Here is a 17,476-nt window from a genome sequence, read left to right as displayed (position 1 = left end):
TTTCATACTTACCGGCCGTTGTCTTGGTGACGCGTCCCTCTTTCGCCATCCAGCCGGACCTCCCTAGATGACGCCGCAGTCCATGTGACCGCTGCAGCCTGTGATTGGCTGCAGCCGTCACTTAGACTGAAACGTCATCCTGGGAAACCGGACTGGAGACAGAAGCAGGGAGTTCTCGGTAAGTATGAACTTCTATTTTTTTTACAGGTTGATCTATATTGTGATCGGTAGTCACTGTCCCGGGTGCTGAAACAGTTACTGCCGAACGTTTAACTCTTTCAGCACCCTGGACAGTGACTATTTACTGACGTCGCCTAGCAACGCTCCCGTAATTATGGGTGCACACACGTAGTCACCCGTAATTATGGGAGCCCCATTGACTTCCTCAGTCTGGCTGTAGACCTAGAAATACATAGGTCCAGCCAGAATGAAGAAATGTCATGGTAGTAAAACCAATACGCTCCGCAGCACACATAACATCTACATTACATCTGCGGACTTCATTGCGGAGTTTTGACTCTCCATTGAAGTCAATGGAGAAATTCCGCAATGAGTCTGCTACACGTCCACAACAACCAGTGTATGCTGCGGACACCAAATTCCGCACCGCAGCCTATGCTCCGCAGCGGAATTGTCCGCAACATGTAAACGAACCCAACTAAAAAGCTGTTGAAAGGAATAGAGAAATGTGTACGCTGCGGATTTCCGCTGCGGACTGTCCGCAGCGGAATTCCAGAGCAATTCCGCCACGTCTGGTCATGCCCTTAAGATACAGATAACATGCCATGACTAGTGCCAAATGACAAACTCAGCTCTACTACATGTGTGTGCATTCAAAGTTTACAGATCCACAATTACCAGGAGTAAATTCACAGTTGGTGTAAAAGCTTCCTTTACCGGTTGCTCTGTCGCAGCCAGATGGGGGCACAATAACGCAGTGATAATAGGCTGCCTGGTGAATTATTCAGTGCTCACTGACAGTCGCTGTCAGAGATTATCGTGCCTGGAATGTAATACGTGTTTACACTGTGCATGACTGGCGCCCTACCGTTGATTTTCTTCGTATACTGTCCCAAAATCAGATTCCACTATACCCACATACCAACCAGTATTGATTCCTTTTCTCTTTGTCCTGCAGCTCGAGGATATTGGCGATGTGATTGAAAAGATCCGCATTGGGCACAACAGCACTGGCATCAATGCCGGGTGGCACTTGGACAGAGTGGAGATTCGCAGACTTTTACCCAATGGAAAGGTGAGTTCAATTGGCACCATATTATATGTGTTTTCAAATTTATTATATACTATTTTTTTTTTAATTATATATTATCTTTAGTTGTTGTTATATTTAGTTTCAATGCAAATTATTCACTATGAGCATGCCGGGACATCCCAGGATGCTTTGCAGTGCAGTTTGAGATTGATAAAGGAGAGCACCTCCTACAGTTGGTATGCCAGTGTCTACATATAAAGCTGCAGGGGATATCTAATCAAACCACCGAGAGGAATAATATATATGTATACTCGAAGAAGGGGGAGGGGGTGCAGGCAGAGGTTGATTTATTGGAATCAAGGTCTTGATTATAGCCCACCTTCCAGCTGAACCTCACTATTGACCTTGTGATTGTAAGACCATGAAAACAAAGCAGTTGTCATATGACAGCCGTTTCATTCTATATAATCCTAGACAGCCTCTAACTATCTCAGTTTTGGCTCTGTTACTCAATAAATATTAAGGTAATGGTTATTTTTACTCTCGGGGACCCTGTACATCTGCACAGCCTGTGTAGTATATCCACCTTTGAGGTTTGCTGTATCATATTTTTCATGATTTTATATGAGACATGTAATTTTGGCCACTAGATGGCGCACTCTCAGAATATGTGAATGATTGCAGGAGGATGTTGCACTGTGTAGGATGGAAGGGCTTTGCGCTACATATCTTCTTCGGTTTGAATTTATGCCACATCTGCCTGGTTTCAACCTATTGCATTGCAAGATTTCTGAATATAAGGAACTACATAAATGTCCCTTTGCATCTGTGGCATGATTTACTACCAGTCAGGGTCTCTAGACAGCTGGATGAAAATCTCTATGGGTTCTAAAATGCCCCCAATGGTTGTAATTCAAGGAATCCAGGAGTAGAGACCTAAAGACATTGTGCCAAGCAGTGTCCGTATAGGGCCATACTTTGCCTATGTAGTGCCATACTATGTTTACATAGTGCCCAAAAAGTGCCATAGTGAGAGAGAGTGAGAAGAAAATAATAATAATAATAATAATAATAATAATAATAATAATAATAATAATTTTGGTAGGGAATACTTTTTCATACATGGGGACATTTTAGTGATTCCTTATGCAATTATAAAGTCGTGAAATATTAACCTTGACTTACTAAATGTTCCTTTAATATGGTCCAGGGCTCACAGACGGTCACCTTCCCCTGTGATCGATGGTTGGCAAAGTCTGAAGATGACGGAGAAACCATCAGGGAGCTCGTCCCATCAGACATCTTCACCGAAAAGCTCACGAAGGACGGGACTCTGAAACAGATTGAAATGGAGGTTGAAGACCCTCTGGAGAGTAAGACAAAGCAATCAACATGTAGGGGGAGCATTCTAAAAATTGGCACGGAGAAGCCGCGGAGTACACCTGGAGTAGAAAATGGCGCACACAATCTCAGGAATATGTCCGCATCAATGGTGTAAACACTATGTTATTAGAGTGGTTTCCCACTTTGGCCATCCCCTTTCTATATGCCTCGTATGGCACGTGGCAGAAATAGATGGGGACTGCTGTACAGGGTCATCACACCCCTCTATTAGCCAGAGTCAAGAATTGCTAAAAATAGTGGTTTTTGACCTAAATGACACCTGTTCCCCCATGGATAATAGCTGGGCAGAGGGAGCAGGGGGTTGACCCAGCAGCAGGAACCCCCCGAACAGCTAGTTACGGGGAGACTCAAGTAAAGGAATGTAATTTTCTAAGAGAGACAAGCACTTTAAGGATGGATGAGAATTAAAGGGGTTGCCCAGGTTTGGCAAAAACATGACTGCTTTCTTACAAAAACAGCACCACACCATTCCACAGGTTACTTGTGGTATTGCAGCCAAGCTGCATTCACTTCAATGAAGCTGATCTGCAATATCAGGCACAACCCATGGACAGATGTGGCAATGTTTTTTTGAAGAAAGCAGTCATGTTTTTCTAATTCTGGACAACCTCTTTTATACATACACACATGCCCCACGCATATGCAATACATAGACATACAGACTACTTACACACAACACATACAACATACACATACATACTGTATATACACACAACACGTACAACATACACACAACACATACATATATATACATACATACAAACAGCACATACAACATGCACACAACACATACACATATACAATACAAACACACATATACAATACAAACACACAACACACATATACAATGCTTACACAACACATACAACATACACACAACAAATCATAAACTAAATAACAGCATGCAATGTCAATCAGCTGCTTCAAAGGCCAGCAAAATATTGTCGTGTATCAAAAGAGGCATGGACTCGCGGGACAGGGATGTAATATTGCCACTTTACAAAGCATTAGTGAGGCCTCATCTAGAATATGCAGTCCAGTTCTGGGCTCCAGTTCATAGAAAGGATGCCCTGGAGTTGGAAAAAATACAAAGAAGAGCAACAAAGCTAATTAGGGGCATGGAGAATCTAAGTTATGAGGAAAGATTGAAAGAATTAAACCTATTTAGCCTTGAGAAAAGACGACTAAGGGGGGACATGATTAACTTATATAAATATATGAATGGCGCATACAAAAAATGGTGAAATCCTGTTCCATGTAAAACCCCCTAAAAAAACAAGGGGGCACTCCCTCCGTCTGGAAAAAGAAAGTTTCACCCTGCAGAGGCGACAAGCCTTCTTTACAGTAAGAACGGTGAATTTATGGAATAGCCTACCGCAGGAGCTGGTCACAGCAGGGACAGTAGATGGCTTTAAAAAAGGGTTAGATAATTTCCTAGAACAAAAAAATATTAGCCCCTATGTGTAGAAATTTTTTACTTCCCCTTTCCCATCCCTTGGTTGAACTTGATGGACATGTGTCTTTTTTTCAACCGTACAAACTATGTAACTATGTAACTATGTAACTATGTAACTATGTAACACATACATACATACACACCACAAATAACATACACATAACACATATATATACATTACATACTCACAACTCATACATATATATATACATACACACAATACATACACATACAACATACACACAACACATACCTATATACAATACATACACACAGCACATACAACATACATATATACAATACATCCACAAAACACATACAACATAACACATACATACATACATACATATATACAATACATACGTACAGCACATACAACATATACATATATACAATACATACACACAACACATACAACATACACATACATATATACAATACTTACACACAACCCATACAAAATACACACAACACATACATATATACAATACATACACACAACACATACAAAATACACACAACACAAACATATATACAATACATACACACAACACATACAACATACACATAACACATACATATATACAATACATACACACAACACATACAACATACACATAACACATACATATATACAAAACATACACACAGCACATACAACATACACACAACACATACATATATACAATACAAATACACCACATACAACATACACACAACACATACATATATACAATACAAACACACCACATACAGCATATATATATATATATATATATATATATATATATATATACACACACATACATACACTCAACACATACAACATACACATACATATATACAATATATACACAAAACACATTCAACATACACATACATATATACAGTACATACACAAAACACATACAACATACACATACATACAAATACATATATACTATACATAACTAGAACACAAACCACATACACACAACACGTACATATATACAATACATACACACAGCACATACAACAAACATACATATATATACAATACATACACACAGCACATACAACATACACATACATATATACAATACACACACAACACATACAAAATATACATTACACATACATACATATATACAATACATACACATCACATACACACAGCACATACATATTTACAATACATACACACAGCACATAGAAAATACAGATTACACATACATATATACAATACATACACAAAACACATACAACATACACACAACACATACATATATACAATACATACACAACACCTACAACATACACACAACACACATATATATATACACAATACATACACACGGCACATACAAAATACACATTACACATACAAATATACAATACATACACATCACATACAACATACACACAGAACATACAACATACACACAACACATACATATTTACAATACATACACACAGCACATAGAAAATACACATTACACATACATATATACAATTCATGCATACAACATACACATTACACATACATATATACAATTCATACACACAACACATACAACATACACATTACACATACATATATACAATACAAACACATCACATACAACATACACATAACACATACATATATACATTACATACACACAACACATACTCACAGTATAACACACATACATGCAACCTACATACAATACATACACAAATACAACACATACATATATACATTACATACACACAACACATACTCACAGTATAACACACATACATGCAACCTTTATACAATACATACACAAATACAACACATACCTTGAACACACACTCAACAAACACATTTACACACTCAACAAACACAACACTTACGCAATACATATACTGTACATACAACACAGATACAATATATACAGTATGCAACACATATAGAAAACATGCACACAACACATATACACGCTATACATACACATGTGATATGTAGTCTGCCCCCTTCTGTCTATTTGTACTGTTGCATCCTTGTAATGCTGTCACAGTTTTGGGGGCTCAACCTGCGATCGGGGGTATAATCCCAAGACTGTTGATGCCAATGAGTTGGACGTGGATTTTAACCCCGTAATAGCCCTTGTGTACACCATTGATCTATATAAATACAGATACAGCGACAGTATGGCAGAGCAGCGGCCTCATTGTTACTGAACAGACAACAGGTTCCTTATGTCAACCGGCCTGTTCATACAGCAGCAGAGGCCTCATATATCTCAATCTTAATGGGTGTCAGGAGAATTGGGCCTGTAAATTTTAAGCTTAGTGGATGACGAGAAGTTTTATTGCAGAAGCCACTTCTTTCTAATGCTAATGTCATGCGGCTGTTGCTGCAGAGATTTACAGGAGTAGCACTGTGGATCTGTCCCCCTCCCCCGTCCTACTACAGACAGAGCAGCTGCCATTGTGTTCCCCTAGTCTGGTCTCCGCTCCCCTGATTTATACTGAGCAATGTCGGGGGGTCTGTAGACATCACCCATAACAAAGCCAGGGCTAATGTGCTGTATTAATGCGTATTAACCTGCATTGTTACTCAGTACTCATCCATCTGTTCCTGGTGAGAGCTCTACACTGGGAACTCGGGGCCTGTGGGGCAAAGTCTGGGTCACACTTCACAGTTCCCAGCACTAGCTTTCATTTTCTGGGAATATTTTTTTCAATTTCCAACATGATGCTTTTATTAAATTTACAGTAAAAAATAAATTATATATATATATATTATTATTATTATTATTATTATTATTATTATTATTATTATTATTATTATTATTATGTCTTACAATCTGCTTCTTATAACTTTTACACAACTAATGATCCCACACATTTGTAGCGGCCACTGTAGATAGATAGATAGATAGATTAGATAGATAGATAGACAGACAGATATGCGATACATAGGTAAATACTGTATAATCTAGAATAGACGTGTAACAGATAAATAGATATGATATAATAGAAAGACTGTTGGATGTCAGTGATGTCATACCCTCTTTTACAGCTCACACGTATAGCGTGTCTGTATACACCGGAGACATCTACGGGGCCGGCACGGACGCCAATGTTTTTCTCACCGTTTACGGAGATCTTGGAGACACTGGGGAAAGAAAACTCAGCAAATCTGAAACCAACTCCAACAAGTTTGAGAGAGGACAGGTGAGAGCAGTCGGCTCCCTTCATAAACATCACGTAACATGAGCCCTCATTCCGACGCCTGTTTTATCACCATATTGTTTCTGTTTGGAGTAGGTGCAGAATACGGAGCCAATATTACTCCTTGGAGATGTTCACACCTCCAGTCCAGTACTTTGCACAGAAATGTAACCACAAGCACCATGAATTGTTCTATATGCAATATGTTCCATGGGATGTCATATAATGCATTCATATTCCCCATAAAAATCCAATTTTCAGGGTTTTAAGGAGAGAACCGGTACCGGTATGCAATAGTACTGTCAAGTGTGAATGAGGCCTAGCAATAAAGAGACTACAACTGTCTACCCATCAATTTTCATTTCTATGTAATATCCATATGACGTCCAGGAATGAGGAAGCCTGAGAAAGTCCAGTTCCTTTAACCTGGCATCTGATGGGTCATGAAAATGTACATTACATGGTATACTTTTGTAACCAATTTTATGCGAAAAGTCTCCTGTTGCTACTTGGAAACTATCAACAAGCTGTTGTTGATGGATCTGTTAAACTACTAGATAGATACACATGAAAAGATTGATTAACAAAATAATTAAAACTTAATACCCAATGCAGGCATTAATAGTTGATGAGATTGAAACCATACAGATGTAGCCGTCTTTATCTTGACTTTTAATGTATTAAATACACAGTGGCAAGATCCTTTAAAGAGGCTCTGTCACCAGATTTTGCAACCCCTATCTGCTATTGCAGCAGATCGGCGCTGCAATGTAGATTACAGTAACATTTTGTTTTTTTCAAAAACGAGCATTTTTGGCCAAGTTATGACCATTTTTTTATTTATGCAAATGAGCCTTTCTTAAGTACAACTGGGCGTGTTTAAAGTTATGTACAAGTGGGCGTGTATTGTGTGCGTACATCGGGGCGTTTTTACTTGTTTTACTAGCTGGGCGTTGTGATTGGGAGTGTATGATGCTGACGAATCAGCATCATCCACTTCTCTTCGTTACCACCCAGCTTCTGGCAGTGCACAGACACACAGCGTGTCCTCGCTCATCCGACGCGATGAAGTTCCTGTGGGAGGAAGTGAGTGACGTCACAGCGTGATCTCGCGAGGACACGCTGTGTGTCTGTGCACTGCCAGAAGCTGGGTGGTAACGAAGAGAAGTGGATGATCTGGTGACAGAGCCTCTTTAACTCTCGTGGTAATACTGTGAACTGTCTAAATGTGTGTCAGGTATTCATTTGTTAAGCTGAGCTTTCCTGGGTACTCACTGAAGCCATAAAAAGGAAAAAATAAAACCATAATGAGATCAGTCAACAGCAGCCAGCCTACATGTTGATGGTTTCCATGTAGCAACAGAAGATTAAAATGTAACAAATAATAATGCTGTTCTTTCTTTATTGCTAGGTGGACAAATTTAACATAGAAGCTGTGGACCTGGGCACCCTCTATAAGCTTAAAATCCGTCACGACAACTCTATGCTGAGCCCTGACTGGTACCTGGAGAGAGTTGAGATCCTGAATGAGGTGACAGAGGAGACATATATTTTCTTGTGCGAACGTTGGCTCTCTACCAAAAAAGAAGACAAAAGGATTGAGAGGATTCTGTATGAAAAGGTACATGGACAATAAATTGTGAGAAGTTCAGGCTTTTTGTCTTTATCCCTATAACACAGGTGGGTTCAGGTTTTTGAGTCTGGGTCTCTCTGGCTCCATTAACTCCTTCCCTGTAATGGCGGTCATTTATTTAAAATTACTATCAGAGGGGAGTGCGCTACCCTATGGTGGCCACTGCTACTTCTACTGTTTGTCCACCTATACATATTAGGTTAGAGTTCCACCAAGGGTGTAGCTATAGGGAGTGCAGAGGCAGCAGTCGCTCTCGGCCCTGAGATGGCCCAAAGAAAAGGCACTTGGTACATGGGGGGTCTGATAAGTTCCATGGTGGGATCTCTAGCTGGTTTAGGGCTGAAAGAGATTGAAGACCATCGCTCGCATGCATTGCTCACACACCATAGGCCAACAAAAATGTAGCATTATAGACATTTTTCTAAAATGGAAAACTCGCGTGAGGGGAATCAAAGTCCCCTACTAGTCACCCCCTAATTAAAATACCAATTCATATTCCAATGCCCGAGACCCCATCAACTTTTGTCTTGCAGCCGGGACCACTAGGTTGACCTGGTGACAGCTATTTCTTTAAGATAACTCTTAGTTAGAGCAATTGCCCCCACATTGATACGTCTGTAAGAGAGTCTACCTGGTGACAAGTTCCTTATGAGGATTTTCCTGTCTATACAATAACAAGGAATTAATGGTGTTGTCTTTTTATTTCAGGATTATGACGGCGATAGAAATAGCCTTGGCAGCTCTTCCAAAAGTTTCTGGGGTTCTTCACTAACCCTGAAGAGCCAGAATAACAACGCCAACTTGAAGAATAAAGGAAGCATAGATGGCTCCATACAGGAGGGACAAAGTAAGACATCACATATATGTTACCTGTCAACAGGGGCAAGTCTGCTCCACCTTCTGTACCTTCTCAGTCATGTATGTTGTTGTGCATCTTAGTACGACTCATCTGTAAAAATGGTGTGTAAACTGACATATACTGTATGTATCTACAATATCAGGACATTGCGTAAAGGAACGCTCACAATGAGTCATGTGGCTGGCAAGATCTCTGTGCCTAAAGCAGGGGTTTCAGAATGCGCCCCCCAACCGCTGTCGCTTGCTATATTCTATCAGTCAATTTCCTCAACAGTAAAGCACTAACTGTTTACAATGGCTGCTTACATACAGGCAGTTTTCCCACACCAGTAGCGTTTATTGACTCCCTGGACACTGGTACCTATAGTATTATTAGCCATTCCAATACAGTGTTTGATTGACTGTAGAGAGAAATTTAAAGACAGATTGTTTCTTTTTTTTTATTCCTTAACTGCTCCGATCCCCCCCCCCCTCAATGGCGCCCAAGATGACCAACTCCCCTGGATTTTTCTTGTCCCAGTTCTCGTCATAGGACACAGATCGCATGCTTTGTCTCTAGATATTGGAAAAAGTTCATAGTGTAGGTTCACTTTCCTACCACTTTGCAGAAATTTTCAAAGAACTGTGTAAAGCATTTCCAGAGATCAGAATTACTCAGAATTTGGGGTGGGCAATAAAACTGCTACATTTGTTTGTTAAAATCCCAATGCAATGCAGCTCTATGGATAGAAAGCCAGACAGCAGAAGTTAGGCTCTGTTCACATCTGCGTTGGGGTCCCGTCCTGACGTTCCGTCTGAGCTTTCCGTCAGAACGGGACCCTGAATAGACACAAACTGACCCGAACGGAAACCAGGGGTTTCCGTTTCCATCACCATTGATTTCAATGGTGACGGTTTCCGGTGCCCGTGGTTTCTGTATGTCTCTGTTATGCACCGGACCCGTCGTTTTTCCGGAAGCAATAGCGTAGTCGACCCCAACGCAGATGTGAACAGAGCCTTATTAGCTATTTCCTCCTGTATGGATGTCGGCAGTGCTTATTTTTCTAATTGTTTGACATAAAAAACAAACAAACAAAAAACATGTAGACTTTTAGGATATAAATGAGGGTTAATACTGTAATCCAGGGGTCAGCAACCTATGGCACCGGTGCCACAGCCGGCACATTGGGAATGGTTTGCTGGTACACTTCCCTCCTGGTGTCCAGCGCTATGTGCTTGGCGATGCTTCATTATGTGCTTGGTGGCGCTGATCACCACGAGAGAGCAATGCTTTATTTTATTTGTTGCTGCTGAACACTTAGTTAGCAAGCACACAATAAAGCACTGCTCTCTCTCCTGGTGTTTAACGTCGCCAAGTGCATAATAAAGCGCTGCTCTCTCCTGGTGATCAGCGCTGCAAGTACAGAGTTCAGTAACCGCTCTGTAAAAGAAAAAGTTAGCAAAAGTTTGCAGTTCTACTATGTGCAACCCTCCCCCATAAGCTGGTGTTCAGTAGCAGTGGTCTCGCCTATGTGCACCCCCCAATTTGGTGTTCCGTAACCGCGGTCTCTCCTACAGTATGTGCCCCACCCCCAAGCTGGTGTTCAGGAGTTACCCTCTCGCCTTGGTGCAGTGCCCCCAAGCTGGTATTCAGCAGCCGCGATCTTTCCTGGGTGCAGTGCCGTCAGGCTAGTATTCAGTAGTCGTTCTCTCTCCTGGGTACAGTGCCCCTTAGCTGGTATTTACTAGCTGCGGTCTTTCCTGTGTGCAGTTCCGCCTAGCTGGTGTTCAGTAGCCGCGGCCTCTCCTATGTGCACCCCTCCCCGCAAGCTGGTGTTCAGCCACCTCGTACGCACCACAGATAGATGATTTTTGCAAAGAAAGTCAGGAAAAAGGGTCACACTGAAATGTAAGTTTCATTAACTGATTAATTGGTTTATGTCACATATCACATACGTGGTAACAGTTTGTTTTTGGTTTTATGGCATGTCGATAAAAAGATAATTTCTCTTACTGTGACTGCCTGCCAGGGAGACCTAATAGTGGGATGGTGAAGTATTCTCAGGATGACCGAGCGACATATTAAGCAGTCCTGTAGGAGCCAATATGGCTGCCTGGCAGCTATTGAGGACATGAGAAGTCTGAAGCTGAGTTTATAAGGGAAAGATTGCACACAGTCGCATGAGTCAGGAGCACATTCAAGGTTTCATATCTGTCTGAACATTATTGCCCCCTTTACCTGTGAATCTGCAGGTAGATCATTTTATACTGCCAGCCCCAAACTTTTGAGTATCGGAGACCAAACTATAGATTACATTTTATATCAACATATAACGTGTTAAAGGCTTCCAGACTGCAGAATGTTGCAAGTCTCCAGGACTTTGGATTTCTTCGATGGAGCAGTCCTGATACTGATTAATGAATTTCAATGAAAGAAATGTCCTAAATTTTCCTGCAAAGTAAATATAAAGTTAAGTTACATTCTTAAAATACAGATCTGTAGTCTATCTTATTTATTTCAGTATATTTGTGACAGTAGTGGTTTAGTTGCTTGTAGTTTATAACCATTCTGTCCTTGCGCTAATAAAAATCTGCTCTTCGTGGACTGAGCTTGTGGAGAGTTTGTTCTTATACAACAGCAGCCAATCTGAACAAGCAGAGATTCAGTGTAAAGCATAGTGGAAGGACAGAAGCAGCTGGAGATGGTTCTCAGACCACATTTTACTCTAATTAGACAATGGAGCTAAAATGCAGTCACTGACCATAGCTGTGCTGAAATGGAGATCAGCTAAAAAGTAGTAAATAGCAGATAAGCATCACCAAGAAGTGATCACCGACATATTGTTAAGCCGAAAACTAGACATGCACTTTAATTCCCACAATAATTTACCGGTTGTTGATGTTGAACAGATGATGTACATAATAACATTTTTTTCCAGTGATCCCCTACCACATTACCATTTCCACGGGTCAGGAACGAGATGCAGGCACTGAAAGTCGAGCATATGTGATCATTATGGGTCCCCAGAAAATAAGAACAGAGCGCCTGTGGCTAGACCTGGCCAAGGGCAAGAAGGGCTTTGCTCCTGGCTCTGTTGAGAAGTTCTCTGTGGTGGGATTAGATGTAGGAGAGGTTAAAAGAATGGAGGTGAGAACAATTTACTGAGTAACCTTCATACTGTATGTCATTTTCTGAAAGAATACTGGGCAAAGTCATAGTTACCAAACGTATCTGTCCATAGCTGGGCCACGATGGGACTACTCCTGAGAGCTGCTGGCTTGTGGAAGAAATACAAGTCAATGTGCCTACCAAAGGAGTGTTGTACACCTTCGTATGCAAATGTTGGTTTGCCAAAGACAGAGGCGATGGACTTTCCGCCCGGGTCTTCAACATGTTAGATGCAAGCGCCATCACTGTTGGCCAAAAGGTATGATGTGGTATAACTTCTCTCCATAGACTCATCACTACTGTTCATTTTTATAAAGTTTGAACTTCCTCTTGGAAGGTGATGATTCTCCTTGTGGAGATCCAGCTGGCTTGAGGGCAATGCTCCCTGGGAAAAAATATATGCAGATTAGCTAAAATCCAAACTGAATAATCTTAACTCAATTTTTCAGATTCTTCACGAGATTACCGTGATCACAGGGGATGTTCCTAATGGTGGGACAGATGCCAATATCTATATGATATGTTTCGGTGCCAGTGGTTACACAGAGGAATTGCTTCTGCCAAAATGTGGAGACCGGTGAGTATTTTGGCTTTTGATCTACTACTAAATGATGCATGAGGCGGAAGGATGTGCATTTTCTGGCATTATTAATCAATAACTGGCTCGGGGGTTAGTGTTTAGCACTGGGGCCATGGGTTCAATCACACTGGAGCTACATCTCCTTGGAATTTGTCAGTCTTTACTGTGTTTGTGTGGAGATTTTCCACGTGCTGCACTTTTTCCCAGGGGCCCTATAGTATGTATGTGTGGCTAACATGGTATAATGATATTTTGAATCCATGATCTTGTGCGTCCCACTAGGGAAATGAAAACATAATTGGTTGAGCTGGAATAGGTCCATAATAAAAGTTTATTTGCCCATGGTATCTGTAGGTTTGAGAGAGGCCAGAGAGACACATTTATCATGGAAATCGCTGACATTGCCCCTTTCAAGAAAATGAGGATCCGTATAGATGGGAAGGGCAGTCGGCCTGAATGGTATCTCGAAAAGGTAAAACATGTTGATTATTTGATTTGAATAGAATATACTAACAATATCTGCTTCCGGGAGTGGGGGCTCTTAATTTAATGAGAAAAACTCCTTTAGGCTGTGTTCACATCTGCGTCAGGGCTCCGTCCCGATGCTCAAAATTTTACGTCAGAAAGGAGCCCTGACTGACACAAACGGAAGCCAGAGGTTTCCATTTCCATCACCATTGATTTCAATAGTGACGGATCCGGTGCAAATGGTTTCTGTTTGTCTCAGTTGTGCAAGGGTTCCGTCGTTTTGACAGAATGAAAAACTACGGAACCCCTGCACAATGGAGACAAACGGAAACCATTTGCACCGGATCCATCACCATTGAAATCAAGGAAAAGGAAATATCCGGTTTCTGTTTGTGTCAGTCAGGGATCCGTTCCGACGGAAAGCTCAGACAGAATGTTGGAATGGAGCCCTGACGCAGATGTGAACGCAGCCTAACCCCTTGCTATCATAGTTCTAGCTTTTATTAGCACCATTCATAAGACTTTTTCATCACTTTTTATTCCATTTTTTGTGGGAGAGAAGGTGAACAAAAAACATCAGTTCAGGCTTATTATTATTTTTTTTTAATGCCATTTACTGTGCGGGTTAAATTGTAATAGTTCGGACTTTTACAGACGAGGCAATACCAATTATGTTTATTTTATTTATTTCTTTTTTACTGCTTTAGGGGGAAAATTGGAAAGGTTTTTATTTTTTATTTTTATTATTTCAATACTAATGTTTTGCAGCATATCTTGATTTTTATAGTCTCCTATTAAGCCCTTCTTTCTAACGGCTTAGATGCCGTGGGGATCCCGCTTGTTGCAGTAAAATTTCGGCTGTAACACCTGACGCCTGCTTAATATGGAGCGGGCTGAGCAGGCTCTGTACTACCCCTTGCTGGCTATGACATAACCCTACGTCAAATGTTAGCAGGGGGTTAATTTAGGCATCCTATAACCTAGAAATTCTGGTAATCTGGCATTTGTTTTCCCCAAAGAACTGCAAACATTTATGGGACTGCTCTTCAAAAAAAAGCCAAAGCAGCAGATATTAAAACAGTATTTTATTTTGGGCTGCCATAAGCACAGTTAGAGAAGCAATGTTGGGCAAATGTAGAATTTTGGTGTACAATTTTGGACAGTTTAACAGAGGTCCGGTCTGCTCTAATGTCTGTTTTAGTATATACTAGCATTCCTCATACATAAAATAACAATTCTGAAGCATCTTTTCGTAAAACTCTGCATTGTGCTGTTCCTTTGTTATTCCTCCTGGTAATTTATGAATACATAGAAAACTGGATGTTACCATTCCACTAGTCAATGAGGTATGTCCACACATAGAGACTGACTATGTTTAAACTTTGTATTTTAAACTCTATTAATATTTGGTCCCTGAGAGATTATTTCATTGGCTAACTCTACGCATGGCCATTTACATGCCCATTCCTATAAGGTAGTGTGCACATTGGTCACTGGCATTTGTCATATCTATATAGCTACCTATATACCTGCACAAACAGCACAAAAGTTTGAACAGCACATTCCAACAAAATGAAATAAAACGTGCATGCACAAATTCACTGCCTGTCTAAACGTTTAAAATAATTTTATTGAGAAAATTTTATTAAAAATAGTAGGGCACTGAATGCCAAGGATCTGGGTACAGTCGTTGGTAACGCAGATCATGAATGCACAGTGGAGTGTGAGCGATATGCACAGTCAGAGTGCACTAAGTTAAAGGTGCCTGAGATAGCTGATAATGATTCACATATCGCCGCGCTCCATACACGTGCTAACAGATATTAGTTGGTCTGAAATGCCACAAATAGACAAGATTCCCAACGCGTTTCTGCGCCCCTAAAGCATAGGGGAACGTCCTCAGGGGTATAAATTGCCTGATTATAATGAAATGTCGGTCAGCACATATTATGTTGTATGTTTGGTTTTCCGGTGTGCACTGGACACTGATAACTGGTCTAGCGTGCACCGTGGAAATCCTAGAGCCTTATACGGCTAAGGCCCCACCTTCTATGATCACGTCATCAAGGGCTGAACCAATCGGTGAGTAAAACGTCAAGGCTGACACCCACCGAGTGAGACGGCCCCTTGGTAACGAAGCGACCAATAGGACAGATGCATAAAGCATCAATGGTCTCCAGGGGGAACTCCAGGCAGCCGTACATACATCGCTTGATTGACACTGCCGCGAATACTGTGAGTAAAGAGATCAGGTTTAATGACAGTAAGTACTAGACCAGTTATCAGTGTCCAGTGCACGCCGGAAAACCAAACATACAGCATAATATGTGCTGACCGGCAGTGAATTTGTATAATTGAAATTAAATGTATACCTTCTACACTGATACTGATAAAACGTGTATACAGGTGCTAGAACGCGTGTGACTGCAAATATACAGAACACAAAAAAAAAATACCTACGGTATATACCTAAGTATACAGCTATGTCCATTCAGTCATAAAAGCTGAGATAAGTTCTCAGGACTATATTTTATTATAGTTTACGTTGCAAAGTTACCTAGGAAAAAAACAAAAAAACATAAGATAGCACTTACCTACAGTGTTTGCTTTCAGTCGGCAAGACTTTCTGCAATTTTCCTGCAGGATACTGTGGCAGAGAAAAGTTTTCCTTCTGATCCCCAAGATTTTGTCAAGAGACAGATTAACGGGAGAAGCTTAGCCAAAGGGGCGTGGCTTAGCGTGCCTCGTTTCCCATTACAGACAGAGCAATGGGAAAGGGTTCCTCTTGAAACAGACTACCTCCCGATCAGTCAGATCGGAGGTCATTAAGAAGGAGGGGAGATAAAATGGATGCCTCCTGATATATAGAAGTTTTTTATGTATTGTAGTTTTTTTTTTCAATAGGAAAACTAAACAGTAAAGCTCTTAATATATTAATAAATAGTCTTTAGAATGGGGCAACCTTATAAAATACGTCTTCTGTGCAGATTATACTGAAGAACACACTGACAGAAGAGGAGACGTCCTTCACATATGAAGAATGGCTCTCAAAGACTAAGGGCGAGAAGAGAACCCTTTCTTGTGAGTTGGCTGCTGTGGTCGATGAGGAAGAAATGGTGGAGACCACCACATACATCATACAAGTGAAGACAAGTGATCTCTCAGGTTTGTCCTCTATTATTCCATATGGTATTAATTATAGGTGTGCCCACATAAATTGTTTAGGGTGTGCTAACTGGATGAGTGGAGAGAACATGTGGCAGGAAATTATGCGTGGTCCCACCATTGTAACGCCCCTTGTATCCATACCGTAGGTCACCCACCTAACACCACTGCTTTCATATACATGTATACAAATAAATCCTTCATACAATGTCTATAAAAAGGTACCCGCCATGATAGTGGTTTTATAATTGTATCATACACCCCTCCAAGTCATAATACCCATGTAATACCATATAAAGCCAGTTGTAATGCCCATAAAATAGTACCAGCCATACTGCAATAATACTGACCATAGAGCATATATAATAGGG

At 40.8% G+C, this 17,476-nt stretch overlaps 1 protein-coding gene across 1 annotated transcript in view; it reads left to right on the top strand.

Annotated features, from left to right (window-relative positions):
* LOXHD1 (lipoxygenase homology PLAT domains 1) overlaps positions 1–17,476 on the top strand; it is a 134,087-nt gene that overhangs the window by 93,212 nt on the left and 23,399 nt on the right. The window contains exons 25-34 of the mRNA XM_075840641.1: positions 1,139–1,255; positions 2,424–2,586; positions 7,102–7,256; positions 8,665–8,874; positions 9,595–9,733; positions 12,663–12,871; positions 12,966–13,151; positions 13,342–13,469; positions 13,827–13,944; positions 16,928–17,105. Coding sequence (XP_075696756.1) covers positions 1,139–1,255; positions 2,424–2,586; positions 7,102–7,256; positions 8,665–8,874; positions 9,595–9,733; positions 12,663–12,871; positions 12,966–13,151; positions 13,342–13,469; positions 13,827–13,944; positions 16,928–17,105 — 1,603 coding nt within the window. The remainder of the gene's footprint in view (positions 1–1,138; positions 1,256–2,423; positions 2,587–7,101; positions 7,257–8,664; positions 8,875–9,594; positions 9,734–12,662; positions 12,872–12,965; positions 13,152–13,341; positions 13,470–13,826; positions 13,945–16,927; positions 17,106–17,476) is intronic.

The sequence above is a fragment of the Rhinoderma darwinii genome, chromosome 1, assembly GCF_050947455.1.
Source record: "Rhinoderma darwinii isolate aRhiDar2 chromosome 1, aRhiDar2.hap1, whole genome shotgun sequence".
Classification (NCBI taxonomy): Eukaryota; Metazoa; Chordata; class Amphibia; order Anura; family Rhinodermatidae; genus Rhinoderma; species Rhinoderma darwinii.
Note: the sequence above shows the minus strand (reverse complement) of the source record. Positions and strands in the feature narration are given on the sequence as shown.